Below are 20,754 nucleotides of genomic sequence, written 5' to 3'. Positions count from 1 at the left end.
TAGAAGGCCACTAGATTAGATGAATTTTAAAGATCCCTTTTAGCTCTGAGATCCTATGGTACATGAATGTTAATTATCCACCTTTTGAAGCTGTATTAATGTGTAAAGGGAAAGAAAAGAAAGTGATAGAAGGACTAGTGGGATAGTTAATATCATGTGTTTCTCTGATGATAACAAATCAATCGCTTCCCCACTTTATGGTTTTGTAACATATAATTCTTCCAGTGTTTTCAGTGTGGCCTCATATAGTCAGTATATTGGTTTGAAACATATGAAATGGCTGAAAGTCATGATTTTGGCATTCAGAAACTATAGTTTCATATGCTTCAACCAATATAAATGCAGTATGCATAGGGAACCCTTGAGTTCAGAGGTTTCTTATGCATCCAGTTCATATATATCAGTGAATTAGAAGCATGTGGACTTCATGGGTGGTTAAAGGTCTACTTCAGAAACAAATGAGATTATAGAATTCTGTGCATCAGCCCAGCACATCCTTTGGGATTGATTACATGTAGAATAGCAAGAGTGTTTTGAAAAGAATCAAAATAAATTTTGCTTTTATAATTACTAGGTTTATTTTGGTAAATACTAGTAGCCTCCAATAGTTTAAGACATGGCAGTTCTAGACCTCTCCACAATCTGGTTACCAGATTACAACAAAGTCTTAGGCCACATTTTGCTACACACATAAGACATTTATTAACAAGAGGGCACAGTTCTGCCATATAACCTGTTATATAAACTCTATGAAATCCCACTTCTTCCCCCTTTTAGGTCCACCTACAATACCTAAGATAAAAAGTTCATCTGAGGCATATGTGACAGCATTCTAGCCATGGTATTCCTCTAACCCATCTAGTTAGATTAAAGCAACCAAGAATCCTTCAGATCAGCAGTTGAATATGGGGCCTTTTAGAAATCAAGTCGTGGCTACCATTCCTAAGGGTACAAACAGCAGGGGCTTTAGATTTTTATATTGTGTGCAAGCAAAACCTGTGTGCAAGCTGCTATCATTTCTAGGGGAAAGTCACATATAAACAACATTGATTTCACCAGTGAAAAGTCATTTCTGAAATCCATTTGCTAAACTAACAAAGGCACCAACTTTTCAATGAAACTCCATTGTGGCTGGAAAGAAAGATAGCTGAATGCTTTTGTGGTAGCCCCCTTTGGAATGTCTCTTTTTGGTTAAATGTAGTATGCATCCTACTAGGACAATTATCTACTTCTGAAGTCTAGATTACAGCTATCACATAGAATAACTATCAGACTGTCTATGCTGGTGGGTTGTAAAGCAGTCACTATAACATAAAGTTATGTATTTAAAACTGCATTTCATATTTGATGAGTTCTATCTACCTCTCTTTTTTTCCATTAAGTAGTGATTATTAGTCATAGATATTTCCATATTCTTCCATATGAGACAGAAGTGTAATCAGTATAGGTAGGAACCATAAACTAGAAAGGAAATCATGGTTGTAACAACTGTAAACACTAAGACTACTGATATTCTTGGTGATACAATTGGTACACTAGTAACAGGAGTAACAGCCATCTTTAGAATTCTCCTGTTTTGATGATTCTACCTGATTGTATGCTTAATCATTCCAAATTAGACAGTTTATTGATTCCATATTTGTTTATTTATTGTGGGCAAGGCATTGCCCCTAGTTCAGAAATATCATGTGTTAGAATACCATACCTTTAAATCAGTTGGCATAATTGTTAGTAATTTGATTGCTGTCATCTGCCATTTCCTGAAGAATTCTATTTGATAAGAAGTAGCTATAAATTTAAAACCCCTTCAAAGAAAATTTTGCCTTTTACTTTCTTTTGTGGGAGAATCTGTTGGGCCATTTCTATCTCATTTTTTTCTTATGAACCATAAAATCATTAGACAAAAGACATCTGAATGTATGATCTAAAATTTGGCTTTTAAGAAAACCATATTGAAGTAGTTAGTATCACTCTGGGGGAACCATATTTGTTTTGGTTTTAAAGAATATTGACTTTATAGACATGCATTATCTCTTTATCATCTCTCTTATATAAATCCATTTCTGGCATATTATCTACACTTATTCCAGGAAACCTGCCTGTTATCATCTAGCATTTCATCATATGCCTCCGGTAGTACAAAGAGATTTTTTAAAAAGTTTTAAGTAATAATTATCATAACCACCACATTGTCCTTAGGAAGAGGGTTTAGGGTATTAAAGATATTAATAATACTGTTTTTATTATCTCAAACTCTTAGACTTCCCACTTTCACTAGTTCAATCCTGTAACTTCAAATTATTTTTTAAATATATGAGCCCTTGAATATGTTTCAGCTCCCTAATTCCTGTATAAACACATACTATATGTCTTTCTCACTAAGTTATAAGTTTGAGACAACCTGGTTGGGCACATGAGTACCACTGTATAATAAATTCTGAATCATAAACATACCAGCTATGAAGACTTTAACCTTTAATTTCCATAAATAGGTTACAGTGATGAAATCAAATTGGGAAATACTCTATCTTTCTACCTCCCTAAGTGGGGACAGTAGGATGATCCAACTAGCATCTTTTTAGTTTGCATAATTTTGGTTTTTAGTAAGTGAAATGTCACTTCAGAATGCGAGACTTTATTTTCCTAGGGAAAGTTATTTCCATCAGTTTGTGATAAGACGTCCCTATTTAACAAGTATTTCAGCAGGAAAAAATATCTTAAAAGTATTGTATGCAGGCAAAACTGGATAAATAATATCAAAATGACTTATAAGCAAGAAAACAAGGAATTATGAATGTGACACTTTATAAGATTTTTAAAAATAAATCTGAGCACAGGATTGGGTAGGAAGGGTGCTTTGTTGATTTTCTCTATTTGTTTGTTTATTTATTTATTGCTGGTTGGGAGATGGTGATTGGTTGGCCAGAAAATAATGTACTAATATCCCACAAAGATTTTGATAAGATACACTACTCCCACTTTCCAAAACTCCATTTATAGAACCCTTTACTGTTACAACTGAAAGTACCTAAGAAATCCTATCTAATGCCCTTGCTTCACAAATTAGGAACCAGGCCCAGATAAATTAAACAACAAATGTAGAATCATGCAGTCAGTTTAGTGCCAGAGCTGGAATCCATGTATCCTGACTACTACAAATTCGGAGTGTTTTCACCATACCACATTTTTCTTTTATGCTACAGTTTCACTTGTGTCAATACAGGGTTGGTGAAAGTGGTGAATGGATATTGGCTGTCTTAGACTTCAATAATATATCTCAAAAAGCAGCTTTCATATGACAAACAGAAGGCTCGATGCAGTAGATAGCTTTGCCTGTTTTGCAGTCTTATATGAGACTTATATTATTAAACTAATAATAATAAACTAAATATTATTAGAGCTTTATTCAGAAAAGAAAAACAGATTCCTGGTTAGTTTGTGGACTCATTATAGATTCAGTCTGTGATAGACCAACATTTATACAACATTGTCTGGGAACAAATTTTCCATTTGAATAAATATATTTTGCAGATTGCCTATGCTCACCTTTTTAATATGATAAGAAAACTTTTTAAAAACTAAATTTTTGTGGAAATAGTTCTAAATTAGATTACATAATTTACTACCTCCTTAAACATTATCCTGAACATCATATGGCTCTTTAATGGTGACTCAGATTCACCATGATAAACATAATCATTGATAGCTGCAGCTTTGGGAAATGTTAGTGTGAGGGAGGTTAGATCCTACTCTAAATAATCCCCAAAGGGCCTTCTGCCTGTCTTTTCCCTTGCCTTCAGATTAATTAGCTTCACTTCTTATTGCTGTCAGTATGTTGATCTAGTTCAGACCACCCTGCCCCTTCTACTTTTCAGTTTTCATGTGCAGTGAGCCTTTCAAGTCTCGTAGCCAGGCTCATGAACATGGTTAGAATTAATTGCCCCTTGATTAGTCCAAGGGAATTAGGGCTGCCCTATAGGTAAAGCATAAGATGAGTTATAAAGCACGACCTTGGGGATCTCTTGTGTCTAAGTTCACGAGACTGGGTTTATTTGAATAACTTCTGTATAAATGAAATATTACTATCATTAATATCCACAATGATTATGTAAAATATTGAATAGCCACCTGAACTATCAATCTAAAATTCAATAGAACATAATTTAACTAGTGTGTTTTGTTGTAGTTACTCATGATTCTCTAAACATATGTATCTGTCATATATATAATTTTTCTTTCTTAATCTGCCCTTCTTAAGAGCTTCTTTGTGGTCCGTTCTTAAAATTCCAGTGCTGATAAGCTATCAACATACATTTGACCAAAATTGAAGTAATAAACATAGGGATACAAATTATGATAAAGGATGTTTCCTCACAAGTTTGTTACAAGTATCAGGTCCTTATAAATAAAAGACCAGAAATAGTCCTAGGTTTACATCCAGAAGAATTTCTGAAATTTTTAAACCTCGTGATATTCCCAAATATTTATGAATCATCAAAGTATATTGTAATGACTATGCAGCATTGGATAATTGAAAGGACTTATAAGATTCTACAGGGTATATTTTCATAAGGGTTTAATAATGACTAAAGGTATGGTGCAACAGGGGAAAGAAAATGGTCCAAAGACCATTTTTAGTAACACAGAACATGTTTGTCTTCTAAATATGAGTGACCAAGATATGTGCAAGATAACTTTGGTGTCAGGGCAGCCAAGGCACAAGTTTACTGAGAATCTTTGATATTCCACTGATCATGTAGCTGAAACTAGGCTATGGAATCAATTAAATCAGGTGCAAACCATCAGCTTGTATATTTTCAATAAACAGTTTAGACAAGCTAATACAGAATGCCTCCATGGGAGTTTCGGACTTTAAGCAGCACTTTATAAAGCCAGTCCATTTCATCCCAGACTTGACCAAGGGGGCCAAAGTCCCAGGCATCCCTGGAGTTATGCAGACAGAATGCAAGTTAACTCTATCTTTACTCCTTTATTCTGTATTTTCTAAGAGCATTTTTATTAGAAGCTTGATGAATCTTTAGTTTTTCCTTTCACGGAATAACTGCCACAATGAAAATGAGTCATACTGCTATTTATTGTAAATCTATTCTTTGTTACACCCTGAGCAAAGCATTCTATGTACATTACCTCATTTATAACTATGAGATTGCTGCTATTATTACAACTTTATAGATGAAGAAGTGACACTTAGGCTTTTGCTTTCCTCACATAGCTGTTTGCCTTGACACCCCTTTTTCTTACTTTCTAACTGATATGCACTACTTAGCAAACTTAGGATAGCAATGAGATCACATTTGTTACTCAGATTAAACAACCACAACCCCCTTCCCCCAATAATGCAATAATGTCTTTCTTCCTTCCCAACTAACCTTGTTTCTTTGGGAAATCCATGAACTCCAGGATTGCACATTAGGTCTAGAGGAGGAGGCCCTGACTCTTGCATCGAAGAACAGATATGTACTACTAGGCTCATTTGTAAAATGTCCCCATTTTCTGTTGTTCTTGATGTTCCTGCTGCTATTGCTGGTGTCTAGTCTTACATCAAAAATAGGGGACCCAAACCAGGCTTTCTGGTACCCAGAAGAGTTCCAAAGTCACTAGAGGAATAATTACAGTGACTGAGGCATAGGTTGCCCCAGCTTGGCTGGTAGTAATTTCCAGCAGTGCTGGGTTGGGGGATACCTTTCTACCCAGCATTTCTCTCACCTGTGCTTAGTCTATACCACAGTAGGCTTCATTTTTCAATATTTCAGCTATTTAGTGACCTTGCTGTTTCAGCGTTCATATCCTTGGCCTCTTCCCCAGGCAAGCTCACAGAACCAAGGTGGCCAACTGAGGAATGGCTGGCCTAGCATAACCTACAACTGGGTGATGTGTCTGGCTGGTATAAGGGACTGCACTTTATCCTTTTCCTGCTAGCTATAACTCTTATCGGGGCCACAATAACCCACCTGACAGGTTTCAGTAACTTTGAACTTCAAAAGGGATGTTGATCTCCTTCCTCACAGAAGGAACTTCTCAGCCCATTTAAGCTTGGTGTGCCAAATCTATTTGGGAGAGTAGTGGCAAGACTCCATCACTCTCCAGAGCCCCTAGGTCAGAGATTCCCAAACTTTCTTAGTTACCTTAGTTGTCACAGAGATTTTTTTTTTTCATAACAGCCATAGGCCAAAAGAAATTCCTAATAGTTCCATTTATTAATTAGGTCCAAACAAATTAATAAGTACCTGTATCTTGGTAGCATCATAGCCATTGAAAAAAGATATTATTAATAATAATATACACAAATTGAAAGAAAGCAGTATATTTACTTCAATCTTAAATAATCGTATAATTACATACTAGTGAGATGTATGTGCCTGTTGGGCCCTGCACAAATTCTCAAATGTTGGAATCAGATTGGATACTGCCATCCCCATCTCCATGTGATTTTTCACGTGGCATTTTTTTTAATCACAGCTGAAAGTCCAGCTTTGCACAAAAAAAAAAGGAATGTAGAACTGTCGAATGATAAAACTATGAAGTACCTCAAGCTAGTAGTTTGTGTGGTGTCTCAGATGTTGAGTATCACTGCATTTCCTTAAAAACTGTAAGCTATGTTACATGTCCTTCAAAAAACGTAAAATATCCTGCATGTTCCCTGCAAGTTTGCTGAAGTACCCTGGGGAACTGCGCTGCACACTTTGGGAACCAAGGTGCTAGTTCCTCGCCAAGCCAAAAAGCATCTGGCTATGCCCTCTTCCCAGAATAGTAGGTATCAAGCTACTCCGTAACTACTAGGGGAAACCAAATGCTTCTTAAAAAAACAAAAAATACCTGCTCCAAGGGAAGCAAAAATTGAAGTAGTCTACAAATTTCAAAAGCTTTCTCTTGCTAAAAAAAAGTGCTGTCTCCCAAAAATTTTGCTGTAAATATATTTTATACAATATACAAATATGTTTCACAACCATATATTAAGTTTGCAATGCTGCTTCATAATTATAGGCGTGGTCCATGGCCTCCAATCTTCTGGGCTTTCAAGCCTCCAACTCTCTCCCATTTTGCCTTTTCATTTATTCTATATGTATTTAATCTTGTTCTGTACTAAATTCTTTAATAAGTGTTACAAAAGACAGAGGTTGGATCAAAATAGTAAAACATAGGCCCTGCCCTCAAAAAGCTTATAGCCGATTACAACCTGGTGAGCAGTTTGAATCGAGAATTTGGCGAGAATTTGGAGAGCGGCCGCTTCTGTGCAGCGGGCGCGTACTCCAGGCTGAGATCTCCACAGAGAGTGGGACCCACACCTCTTCCTTGGAGGACTGGTAGTAGACAAGGGGTGCCCAAACTGAGAGCACCCTACCTGCCTGCATTGTGTGGAGACGCAAGCTAGCAGGTCAGACATGCCACCTGGGGGGAGGTTTGAGAGCTGTACTTGGGTAGTGAGGGAGCCCATGTGGACCGAACTGACGGGAGAGTGCTGTCGGGGGCCAAAGACCCCGTGATATGGGAGAGCACCGACCTGCAGGGAGATCCCAGCCCAGCACCTTAGCAACGAAGAGTTTAGGCCCCTTCCCTGCAGATAGCCCTCCCGGTTCAGAGAGCCTGGCATGACTTTCCTCCCAGGGGCTCCCCCTAATGGCTGGAAAAACATTACTAGAAAAAATTTAAATATGTTGAAAATGTACGTTTTCAAGGAATAAAGAAGGATGAAAGTTTATTTAAAAAAAAAGAAGCTTATGGCCTTGGAGGGGAACCAGACAGTCATACCAAACATTATAATAAAGTTTGATAAATTGCTATAATTGAAGTATATATAAATACTGAGAATCCATATCAGCTCTGTTTAATGAAGTGGGGAGTCGAGTCTGGGGAAGGTTTTTAGAGGATGTTAACATGTGAGTTTAATAGGAGCTCACTAAGACAGAGGAAATACCAGGTGAAAAATTATGAAGGCATAAAAGAGCCAATTCATAGAATGGTGAGATTTGGTTTGAGGACTAAGGTGCATGGCCAAAGAAATCACCCATTACCATATCTTTCACATCTGTCCCTATCCATTCCTAATGCCACCACTCGAATGCATGATCTCATTATTTCTTAAGCCGGTCTATTGTAAGTAACCTTTTACCTGCCCTTTCTCCTTCCATTTTCCACTCGTCCTACCCCCAAATCTGTTGTATATATACAAAGTTTTCTAAGTTATTCTCCCCTAAGTATTGGTCTAAAACTTTGAATGGCTACCAAACAGTTCAGATATCTTAGCCTAGCATTAAGTACCACCATGACATGCCAGTTGGCCACTTTCCTATTATTCCTGTTTCGAGTCTTACACTCTGGCCCTACTGACCCCACTCACTGTGCTTCATTTATGCCCCTTGCTTTACTTAATTCCACACTCTCACTCACTGTTTTCTTAGGATGTCTTTCCTTGCCATGTTTGCATGTCCTAATCCTGCCAATCCTTAAAAGCCAGCTCAAATACACTTTTCAGGGGTCCTTCCCTTGGTCCCCCCACCACACACCCAATAGAAATATGTCTGTCTTCTGACCTCGAAGAGCATCCATCACGAGCAGTCTTACAATAGAGTTCTTTGTATATATATCTCTTTTATCTTTGTTACCTCTTGCACTGAAAAACCTTGAGGGCAGAGGTTATCTGCTACTCATCTTTGTGACTTGTTGCACCCTTTTATTTCATTTATTTTTACTGTTTTCTTTTGAAGAGAAAGCATGGCCTAGAGCTTATTTATTCTGAAATTATGAAAAAGTAGTTAGGTTTTTTGAATAAATATACGTATTGTGTGTGGAGGGTGTGCATAAGCCTTAGATTTGAAATATTTTCTTTAGTAAGAGTGTTTCCTAACTGAATCTGAAAAAAAAAAAGGCATAGGTTTTTATTTATTTCCTTTAATGGGAAAACTGCATGTTTTATATAACACTTCAATGTTGTGTTCTCAAGCACATTTACATTCTGTATACTTGTCACGTCATGTGATCCCTGATTAAAGCATGCACATGATTCCTGACAGCTGTGAGTTAACTCACACAATTTAAGGAGAAGGAGACAGAGGGAAGTGATCAACTTTAGTTTCAAACATCACTGCTTTAGTTAAAAGTCCTAACGCAAGCCCTTGTAGACTGGAAATTGCTTGGTGTTTTGAGAGGAGATAGTCTGATTTCATCCTGTAGATCAAAGCTGACACCTCCTCCTTTATTTTTACACATTTAAAAAAAATTCTAATTCTAGTATCGTCATGTAAGGTCCATTAGATTTCCAAAGTACTTTGATGAGGACTGGCAAATACTCTGCCACCACCTCCTGTTCCCTATTGTGGCAGACATAACTAATCTATAATAGTATTTTTCCTACTAGTCAGATTCTTACTCCAAGTGGTATCTTCTATTAATAATTGACCAGATTTGGCAAGTGAGATAAAATATACTTACCAGCTTAGTCCATCTAGAGTCCTCAGTATATTACCTTGTCTCCTGGTACAAGTGAATACATAGAAGATGATTATGGAATGCTCTTGGTAATTTCGTTAGGCTGGGATTAGAAGATCTCTTTCCTGCTATGTTACCTTCCAGTTGTTTATCCTTCTGAATTAGCCTGCTTTCTGATTACTGGATAACTGGAGTTACCTGAATTGGCCTGCTTTCCTTGACTCCCCTTTTCCATTTAGATAGCATATAAGAAAATGATTTTCTCTTAGGAGTATTTAGGGTTTTTTTTTCCTCTTAAAAGTTCAAAATATATTGTTGTTGATTGTTTCTTTTATCATCAGGAAAACTGACTCAAAACCCAGGGATATCTTAGACTGCATTAACATATGTATTGTGTTTAAAATAAGGAAGCTGATAATCCTGATCAATTTTGCACTTCTCAGACCACACACAGTACTGTACTCAGCATAGGACATTGTACTTTATGAGAGAAAGATTGTGCAGAGACTCAAATCCATTTTATATGACAAACAAATGAAGAAACAAGACATGTTTAATACTGAAAAAGAGAATCCCTAAGGGAAATAAAATCATCTACTGTCTTTGTCCATGTATTATTTGGCCTGTTATGTAAAGGAGACTTCTGTGCCATTTGAGATGGTATAAATAAGACCAATGGCTAGGAAGTTATTAATTTGGTGAAATGTCTCTTGGAAAAGGGCACCATAGTCAAATAAATATGACAAATACATGTGCCATGCCCCTTTTCAGAAGATTTACAAATACAGTCATGTGCCACATAATGGTGTTTCAGTCAACAATGGACCACATATATGACGGTGGTCTCATAAGATTTTAATGGAGCTGAAAAATTCCTATTGTCTAGTGACATCATAAGATTGTAGCATAACATGTTACTCACGTGTTTGTGGTGATGCTGGTGTAAACAAACCTACTGTGCTGCCAGTTGTATAAAAGTATAGCACAATTGTGTATAGTACATAATACTTGATAATGATAATAAACAACTATATTACTGGTTTATGTATTTACTATACTATACTTTTTATTGTTATTTTAGAGTGTACTCCTTCTGCTTATAAAAAAAGTTAATTGTAAAACAGCCTCAGGAAGGGCCTTCAGAAGATATTCCAGAAGAAAGTATTGTTATCATAGGAGATGACAACTCCATGCGTGTTATTGCTCCTGAAGTCCTTCCAGTGGGACAAGATGTGGAGGTAGAAGATAGTGATATTGATGATCCTGACCCTGTGGAGGCCTAGGCTAATGTGTATGTTTGTGTCTTAGTTTTTTAAAAGTTTGAAAGGTAAAAAAAAATAAAAATTAAAAATTAAAAAATAGAAAAAAAGCCTATGGAATAAGAATATAAAGAAAAAATAGTTTTGCACAGCTTTACAATGTGTTTGTGTTTTAAGCTAAATGTTATTATAAAAGAGCCAAAAATTTTAAAAAATTAAAAAGTTTATAAAGTTACAGTAAACTAAGTTTATTGAAGAAAGAAAAATATTTTTAAGAAAAATATTTTTATACATTTAGTGTAGCCTAAGTGTACAATGTTGTAAAGTCTAGAGTAGTGTACAGTAATGTCCTAGGCCTTCACATTCACTCACCACTCATTTACTAACTCACCCAGAGCAACTTTTGGTCCTGCAAGCTCCATTCATGGTAACTGTCCTATACAAGTATACTATTTTTTTTTCTTTTGTACTATATTTTTACTTTACCCTTTCCAGATTATGTTTAGATACAGAAATGCCTCCAGTATTCAGTAAAATAACAAGCTGTACAGATTTGTAGCCTAGGAGCAGTAGGCTATACTATATATATATATATATATATATATATATATAGCTTAGGTGTGTAGTAGGCTATATCATCCAGGTTTGTGGAAGTATATTCTATATAATGTTCACACAATGACGAAATAGCCTAACAACACATTTCTCAGAATGAATCCATTGTCATTAAGTGATGCATGACTATACATACTAAATATGTATCAAGGGCCCTAAAAAGTCATGCAGTAAAAGATCTCTTTAGATTTGTTAACCCCTGCATTCTATTATATAAACACCTTCCTCAGAGCGTTTCCTAAGGAACTTGCGTTAGGGTAATGGTTCTCAAACTATGGTAATGGTACCGGCAGCATCAGTGTTACCTTGGAATTGATTAGAAATGGATTTTCTTGATCCTACCCCATACCTATGGAATCAGAAATTCTGGAGGTGAGGCGAGCAATTTGTGATAATAAGTCCTCTCAAGGATTCTGATGCTGCTAAAAGGTGAGAAGCACTGCTAGAAAATTTCACTGTTATTCAACTCAGCAGCATCTTTTTGGTTCCTTCACAGCACTTAACCACAATTTGTATTTTTAAAAATTTCTTCTAATGATATTCTATGACTCTATGATTCATTTTATAGATGGTTCCCCTTATGAGGTACAGAAGGAAGGAAATACTTATTGAAGGCCTATCATGGTTTTCACCCTAGTGTAGGTGCCATCTACCTGGTGTCAATTTGAATATTTTAAAAAATCCAAAATAATGAGTCCATATCTTCTATAAAGTGAAATACATATTTCTATAATGAAGTAAAACTTAAATTCATTGCTATCATTGTCATTTTTGAAAGAGTACTTACTGGTTTCATTTACTTAAATTTTTTTTTGAAAAATATAGACTTGTTTTAGCATCTTAAAAGATCTGTAATGTTCCTTCTCTCATGTCAAAATTCTATATGATTAGGTCTAATCTCTTTGCATTAGCAGAGATTAAATTCTGGTGGCATTATATTTATCTCTCCACACAAGCAAGGTGCTTTTAGAAAAATGTAATCGAAGTAGAGCTTAAAATATATTTGTATATAAAAATAAAAAAATTGCCCATAAGTGTACATATAACTGTTGCCTTACTTATAATATTTTACTGGGTTTTGTAAATATATTTTGAATGTTTATATAAATGCCTCTGTATTTTTTTATAAATGCCTCTGTAAATCATACAGAAGAATTTTCTTTTTCTGAAGGACAGTGAAATGTGTCTGAAGGACAGTTAAAGTGTCCCAGTATATTTAACTTAAATGCATTTAGTACAAAATTACTATTTGTGTTTCCTTGGAAGGAATTATGGCCAAATTTAATTTTTCAATGTCGTTTTGCCACCTCTTCTTTTCATACAAGTAATGGTTCTCTGGGTTTATATTATTAGGTCAATTGGAGTTTTATTTATTTTTAGTTACAGGGACAAAGATTGATAGTCTAGAGACTGGATTTTGATTTGGCTGCTGCTGTCCAACAGCAGAATGCCTTGGGGTGTCTACTTACAGTAATGAGTATAAGTAGTGCTATCATAATTACTATATTTAAACACCCATGGTTGGCAGGAGTGTGCTAAAGTCTGAATATAACATAGTTAATTATGTCACTGTCCCTGCCCAGGGCAACTGCTACTGAAAGGACATACTCACATGATGAGGAAGATAGCAGATGCAGTAGTTTACTTCATTGCTCAATCACAGAAAGAAGTTTAAGATGTTGGCTTTGTTTTCTAAAGAGCATCTAGCAGTTTTCATTTTGTATATTAACTACCCACATGGTTTTTTTATTACATTTTTAAACTTATTATTATATCTCTTTTTAGTTTTTCTCACAGGAGAAAAAGCCAATTCTGTATTAAAACGTTACCCAAGAGCTAATGGAATTCTTGAAGAAATGAAACAGGGCAACATTGAGCGTGAGTGCAAAGAAGAAGTCTGCACATTTGAAGAAGCAAGAGAAGCTTTTGAAAATAATGAAAAAACTGTAAGTATCTTGGCGATTTAAAATATATTTTATAGATTTGCCTCCATTTTTGATGTATATTTTAAATCTGCATTCCTGAATTATGTACATTGCTATCAATTAAAAATTACCTTTGTGAAGAACTCTAAAAGTGGCATCTAATAATATTCTGTGTATAGGAAAGCTAGGTTCACTTCCCTGCGCATTGGTCTGTCTTGGAGGGCCTCAGTTCTACAGGACTTTGCTGACCTAGGATTTATTATCTTGGCAAAGGGGAAGGATTTGGTTCATACAGGGCATTGTCTGGGAAAGTTATAGATGAAATTATCACTTTGCCTAATCAGAGAGAAAGTGTGGAGGCAGCTAATGGATGCTAACATTGTTTTGAGACAATTTGTTTCTCATACTAAAGAAAAGGCATATCTGGATTTCCCTTCCTGGTCAGTGAAAATATTCCTCTTCACCTCTCTTTATTCTAGACTACATGTTATTCAAGGAGAGCAGGGATGGGAAAGTACAAGGCAGGGGTGTAAATTTTATAGAACTACTCCACAGCTGGGAATTATATTACCAGAGGTAGCCATAGGATAAAGATCTAGTCCTGGGCACTGCAAAAATAACACTAGATGCTAAAAAAATAATGTCAGATGTGCTAGAGGGACATCAAATATACTTCAGTAGCAGTGAACACAGAAGGGTTTTAAAAAAAGGGGATTTGATCTTTTGTTAGGTAGAAGGGCCTAGTGGTAAGAGGAAGAAGTTCAAGGAAAGACACCCAGAGAGGAATGATTGCTAGATTCTAGTGTGCACAGCAAAAGCAAAATCAGTTTACAAATTAATAAGCTGTGAGCCTCATTATTTCAAATCCTAGCTAAATCACATGGTTAAAAACAGAAAAGAATATATCATAATCCCATCAAGTAATCACAAAGCACTGTTGGCTTTTTAATTTCTTTCCAGCTTTTTTCTTCTGCATCTACTTAGTCCTTGTTGGTTTTATTTTATACATTTTACTTGTTTTATACAGTTAATACATGTGCATTGTTGAGAAATTTAAAAATGTAGTAACACATGAATAAAATCACTTGAATTTTTAGCACCACTAGTTTTATAATTTCGTATATATCATTCTGGCCTATTTTTGTAATATTACATAGATACTTTGTAAATATGAAAAATAGGACTGTGGTAAAAATAGTGTTTTGTAGCATGAAGTTATTAATAAAAACTATCTAAGTACTTAAATCATAAGCAAAACTTGGTTTTTGATACTGTGTTTTATCAAAGACTATAAATTTTAGATGTTCTATGGTTTTCACAAAACTAATAACTTTTCACCATACTTTATCATTCTCCTTTAAAGAGAATGGTAAGTACTTATTTGAAATTTATTGTTTTAAAAGTACTTTATATTGGTGAATAATATTCTTTTTTTAAAAAAATCACTTTATTGAGGTATGGTTGACATATAAAAAGCTGTACATATTTAAATGTATACACCTTGATGAGTTTTGGGGTAGGTATATACTCATGAAAGCATTACCACCATCAAGGCCATAAACATATCCATCACTTCCCAAAGTTTCTTCTTGCCCCTTTTATCATTACTGTTGTTGATATTTGTGTGTGTGTGAATTTAAGTATATAATACAGTATTGTTAGCTCTAGGCACTCTGCTGTATAGTAGATCTCCAAGGCTTATTTACCTTGCATAACCAAAAGTTTATATCCTTTGCCACCTCCCCATTTCCCTCTCTCCCAAACCCCTGGCAACCACCACTCTCCTCTCTGCTTCTATTAGTCCACCTTTTTTAGATTCCACATAAAAATGAGATCATGCATTAATTCTTCTGTGCCTGGCTTATTTCACTTAACGTAATGTCCTCCATTATCCATGTTGTTGCAAATGGTAGGCTTTCCTTCATTCTTAAGGCTGATTGATATTCTATTGTATGTATATGCCTCATTTTCTTTATATATTCATCTGTCAATGGATATTTGGTTACTTTTAGTTAAAAATAATATTTAGAAACCAAGATCTGGGAACCAGGGTGTGCTTATTGCTACCAAGGTGTCATTACTTCTGGGCCTTTCAGCAACAGGGCTAGGAAAAATAAAACTCTCTCATACATATACATGTACATGCATATACATGTCTATATATACATATGCATAAATGTGAAATAACAAATTCATTCTGCTGATCTCCAATTTCAGTCCAACCCCCCAGGGCTTTTCCAACCATCCTATATTTGTAGATGAGATGCAGATGTTCTTCCACAATGAGAACCCTGGCTCCCAATAGCATCACCATATTAACTCATTTGCTCGATCCTATAATACACACACGATAGTTTCAGAATTTTAATATCCATTCCATAATGGGGAGGGGGGAAACTTTTCTATTGATTCATTCATACATTTATAGATCCCATCCATCTATCTATCCATCCATCCAGGAAATCCCTCCACATGTATTCACAGTGATTATCCTTTTTAAAATAGTTATATAGTACTTTCTTGTAAGGATATGCCACAGTTTAGTCATCCAATCTGCATTTGAGCATTAAGTAGTTTTGAGTATTTTTATTTTTGCAATGAAAGATAATACTGCAGTAAATAACTTTGTACATATTTATTTTTGCATTATTGGAAGTATATCTTCAGGGTGAATTTCAAGAAGTGGAATTACTGGTCACAGGGTTAATACATATGTAATTTTGTTAGATATTGCCATAGTACCCTCCATAAGGGTTATATTGTTTTGCATTTCCACCAGATATATGCAAAAGCCTATTTCCTCACATTCTGACCAGCAGAAAGTTTTGACATATTTGTCTTATCTGTTAGGCAAAACATATCTTGTGTCGTTTCAATTTGCATTTCTCTTATAAGTGAAGTTACACATTTTGCCACATTTACAGGCCATTTTTATGTCTATTTTGTGAATTGTCTTTGTATTTTGCCCATTTTTCTATCAGATCAATAGTCTTTTTTCCTCTCAATTTTTAAAAAGTGTATTAGAGATACTAGCCTTTATTGGTGATATATTAATATATTTCAAATATTTGCTTACAGTTGTCATTTTGAGTTTGACTTTGTTTATGGTTTTTTCCATGCATTTTTTTTCATTTTCATTGTAGTCATAAATTCAATAAATCTTTTATTGAATCTGTATCTAGGATCATAGTAGAAAAGCTTCCTCTACACCCAATTATAGAAGAATTCACACAGTTTCTTCTAATCTATTTGAGTTTTTATATTTAGATAGCTGATGCACTTAGAGTTTATTCTTGGGTATGGTGTAAGTTATGGATCTCATTTTTCCACGTGGTTATCCAGACACCATTTAGTAAGAAGCCTCTCTTGGCCTCCATGATTTTAATTATCCTTTATCATGTGCTTGACTTCCATACATACTTAGTCAACTTAGGATTTTCTATTCTAGTCCAGTGGTCCATCATTCTGCTCAAATGCTAGGACTACCCTGTTTTAATTATAGAGGATTTGTAGTATGTTTTAGTGTAAATTAGAGCTAGTTCCCCTTTACAAGCTCTTCTTTTTCAGTGGTTTGTGACCTATTCTTGCATGCTTATTTTTCCATATGAATTTTAATCTTAATTTGTCAAGCTCCAGAAAAGAATAATTTGTATTTTTATTGGGATCTTTCAGTTTGTAAATTAACTTAGGAAGAACTAACATCTTTAAGATGTTAAGTCACTGTCTCCAAGAAGAAGAGATGTGTTTCTATTGGTTGGAAGTCAACATTTCTGTCTTTCAGGAATGTCTTATAGTTTTTGTCATAGGTTTAGCACATTTATTAGGTTGGTTCCTGAATATTGTTTTTGTTATTATTTTAAATGGGATTTTCTTTTGCACAACATATTCTCACTTACTATTATTTGTATATGTGAAAGCTGATTTTTTAAAAGCTTTATTGTGTATAATTGATGTAAGATTAACCATACATATTTATACAATTTGCTAAATTTTGACATGTATACACACCTATAAAACCATCACCACAATCCAGATAGTAAACAAATTCATCATACCCAAAAGTTACTTCTTATTCCATTGTAATTCCTCCTTCTCATCCCTCCCCACAATCACCTCCTGCCACCCCAGGCAACAGTTGATCTCACTATAGATTCGTTTATATTTTCTAGAGCTTTTTATAAATTAAAACATATGGTATGAACTCTTTTTTTGTCTGTCTTCTTTCACTCAGCATAATTGTTGAAATGTGTCCATATTGCATGTATCAATAGTTAATTCATTTTTACTGCTGAGTAGTATGTTATTATATGTACACCTCACAATTTATCCATCTACCTGTTGATGGACATTTGGGTTGTTCCCATTTTGAAGCTATTACAAATAAAACTGTCATTAATATTCATGTATAAGGCTATTTTTTTAAAATTAAGGACCTATATATTTATTTTATATGCATTCTTTTTTATTTCAGCATATTATGAGGGTACAAAAGTTTAGGTTATGTATATTGCCCTTGCTTGCCCCCCCCCAAATCAGAGCTTCAAGCGTGTCCATCTCCTAGACAGTGCACATCACATGCATTATGTATGTATACACCCATCCCATCCCTCCACCTTACATCTGCCTGACACCCGATTAATGTTATTCCTAAATGTGCTCTTAGGTGATGATCAGTGAAACCAATGGACCTATATATTTATTTTGACTTGAGTTCTAAGAAATCCCATGGTCAAAGTTATACTTTCAAGGATGCATTAGATTTTTTTAAACTTTTATTTTTGAGATAATTATAGAGTCACAGAAAATTGCAAAGATAATACAGAGGTCCCACGTAGCCTTTTCCCAGTTTCTCCCAGTGGTTACACCTTACATAACTGTAAGGTGAAAATCAGGACACTGACATCGATGCAGTCTGTGTGTATAGTTCTATGCCAGTTTATCACTTGGGTAGATTTGTGTAACCACCACTACAATCAAGGCACAGACTTATTCCAATACCACAAAGTTCTCCCTCATGCTACCCATTAATAGTCACACCCACCACCCTCTCCTCCAGCCATCACTAACCCCTAGCAATCACGTTCTCTATCTCTATAATTTTGTCATTGTAAGAATGTTATATAAATGAAATCACACAATATGGAACGTTTTGAGATTGGCTTTTTACAGCCAGCAAAATGCTCCTGAGATTCATCTAAGTTGCTATGTATATCAATAGTTCATTCATTTTTATCACTGAGTAATATTCCCTGATATGGATATACCATGGTTTGTTCAACCATCTGTTCATTAAGGGATATCTGTGTTGTTTCCAGTTTTTGGCTGTTACAAATAAAGCTGCTATGAACAACGCATACAGGTTTTTGTGTTGACATAAATTTTCGTGTCTCTGGGAGTACAATTGTTAGGTTGTATAAGTATATGTGTAGTTCTTTAAGACACTGACAAACTAATTTGTTATTGTATAAGTTACCATTTTACATTCCCACCAGCAGTGTTTGAGTGACCCAGTTTCTCTACACACTCGCCAGCACTTGGTGTTATTGATATGGCTTATTTTAGCCACTCTGATAGTTGTGTAGTGATATTCATTGTGGTTGTAATTTGTATTCTTTAATGGATAATGATGTTGAACATCTTTCTATGTGCTTATTTTCCATTTATGTATCTTCTTTGGTGAAATCTTTCTTCATATCATTTGCTTACTTTCTAATTGGATGTTTTGTTTTACTATTAAGTTTTGAGAGTTCTTTATTTTTCTAGGTATGGATCAGATGTGTGGTTTGTAGGGTATTGATTTTTATGTGTTAATTGTATATCCTTCTACCCTACTGACCTGTTTTATTGCTTGAGTTAATTTTATCATTGACACTTAAGGTGAATAATATTTTTAATGCCTACCTCTGGCTGTTATGCTTCTCGGTGCTTCTGTGTATCCTTTCCTGCCCACAGAGAAAAAGATGCTGCATTTCAGCCATCTTTGAAGCAAATAGAAAAAGAAACTTCACCTGTGAAAGAATTGCTAGACAGATTCTCTATGCTCTCCAGCATTACCTTTTCCATCCTATAGAATTATTCTCATTAGCCTATGTGCATCTTACCAAAAAAAAAAAAAAAAACCCTCTCTTAACATAACATCCCTGGTCCAGCAACCACTTAATTTCTTGGAACTCTGCTCTTTCTGTACTTACTTCCCTGGTGAAATTTCCTATCCTGATGGTTTGAAATGCTGCTGATTCCCAAATTTATATCTCCATCTTGGCGGGCTACCCTAAACTGCAGATTTATACAACTAACTACCTACCCAACATCTTATCTTGGAATCAAATACCATTCTCAAACTAAATAAACAAATTTGTACCCCTTCCCCCAAAATCTGCTCTTACCACAACAACCTTTTTGATCTCAGTAATCTGTCCATCTATCCATTTGATGATCTCTAAACTTTATCTCCATCCCTGACTCTTCTTCCTTTTTCATATCCCACACCCCTCTACCAATAGTTGGTTCTAACATGGAAATATATTCAGAATCTAGCCACCTCTCTACTTGTTACCACTTTACATTCAAGCCACCACCACCCTCTCATCTGTATGATTTCTTGGCCCGCTCTCTATTACTGATTGTCAAAGCAGTAGTCTAGAGTGATCCTTTGAAGTCTCTTCCCTATAACAACTTCCCATCTCCCTCAGTGAAAGCCAAAGTGCTCAGAATCACCCACAAGGCACTAAACAACTTATCCCCGTGTGTCTCCACCCCACATCTCCACTCCATCTGCAGTTATTTCTTTACCACGTTTCATATGACACTCCACTCCTATTCACTTTACTGTAGCTTTCTTATGCTTCCTCACACACAGAGACAGCACATCTCCCTCCTTATGGCTTTGGCACTTGCTCTTTCCTCTTCCAGGTGGGTATGTCTGAGCTCCCTCACCACTTTCAGATCTTTGCTCAAGTTCACTTTCTCGGTGAGGAAGGATCCTACCTTAAATTGCAACCTCTTGTCCCTTCTCTGAATTATTTTTCTTCTCAGCACTAGCACTATTTGACATCTATTTGTTATATTTGTTGATTATTGCTCTCCCCTCCCAGGACTGTTAGCTCTATGACAGCAGCATTTCTTATCTGTTTTGTTCATAGCTATGGTCCCTAGTATATAAAGCAGTGCTGGCATACAATAGGGGCTAAATAAATATTTGATGAAGGAATGAGCAAATGGATGGGCATATTATGAAGTACATTTAATGCATGGAAAGCAGTGATTTAAAACTTCTATCTTTCAGTTCCCAAGTTGGCTGATAGATGTGGACTTTAAAATGTTTTTTTATTATGTTGGTGTTATGTTTGTTCCCTTTATGGATTAAAGTCTGTTGTCCGAGTTTGCTTATACCATTAAAACTATACCATTTACAATAATATATGCCGAAAGGCTTTTCGTCTAATAAGCATAAGAGAATTGGCATTCTCATTCTTGATCTATTTCAGAACAACTATTTCAGAATAGTG

General features: G+C 35.3%; 1 protein-coding gene across 1 annotated transcript in view; it reads left to right on the top strand.

The window, feature by feature from the left end:
• Positions 1–20,754, top strand: part of PRRG1 (proline rich and Gla domain 1) — a 97,827-nt gene that overhangs the window by 57,908 nt on the left and 19,165 nt on the right. The window contains exon 3 of the mRNA XM_069463758.1: positions 13,107–13,267. Within this exon, the coding sequence (XP_069319859.1) occupies positions 13,107–13,267 (161 nt within the window). The remainder of the gene's footprint in view (positions 1–13,106; positions 13,268–20,754) is intronic.

Source organism: Eulemur rufifrons, chromosome 30 (genome assembly GCF_041146395.1).
Source record: "Eulemur rufifrons isolate Redbay chromosome 30, OSU_ERuf_1, whole genome shotgun sequence".
Lineage (NCBI taxonomy): Eukaryota > Metazoa > Chordata > Mammalia > Primates > Lemuridae > Eulemur > Eulemur rufifrons.
The sequence above is the reverse complement of the archived record's forward strand: the minus strand, read 5'-3'. Positions and strand labels throughout refer to the sequence as shown.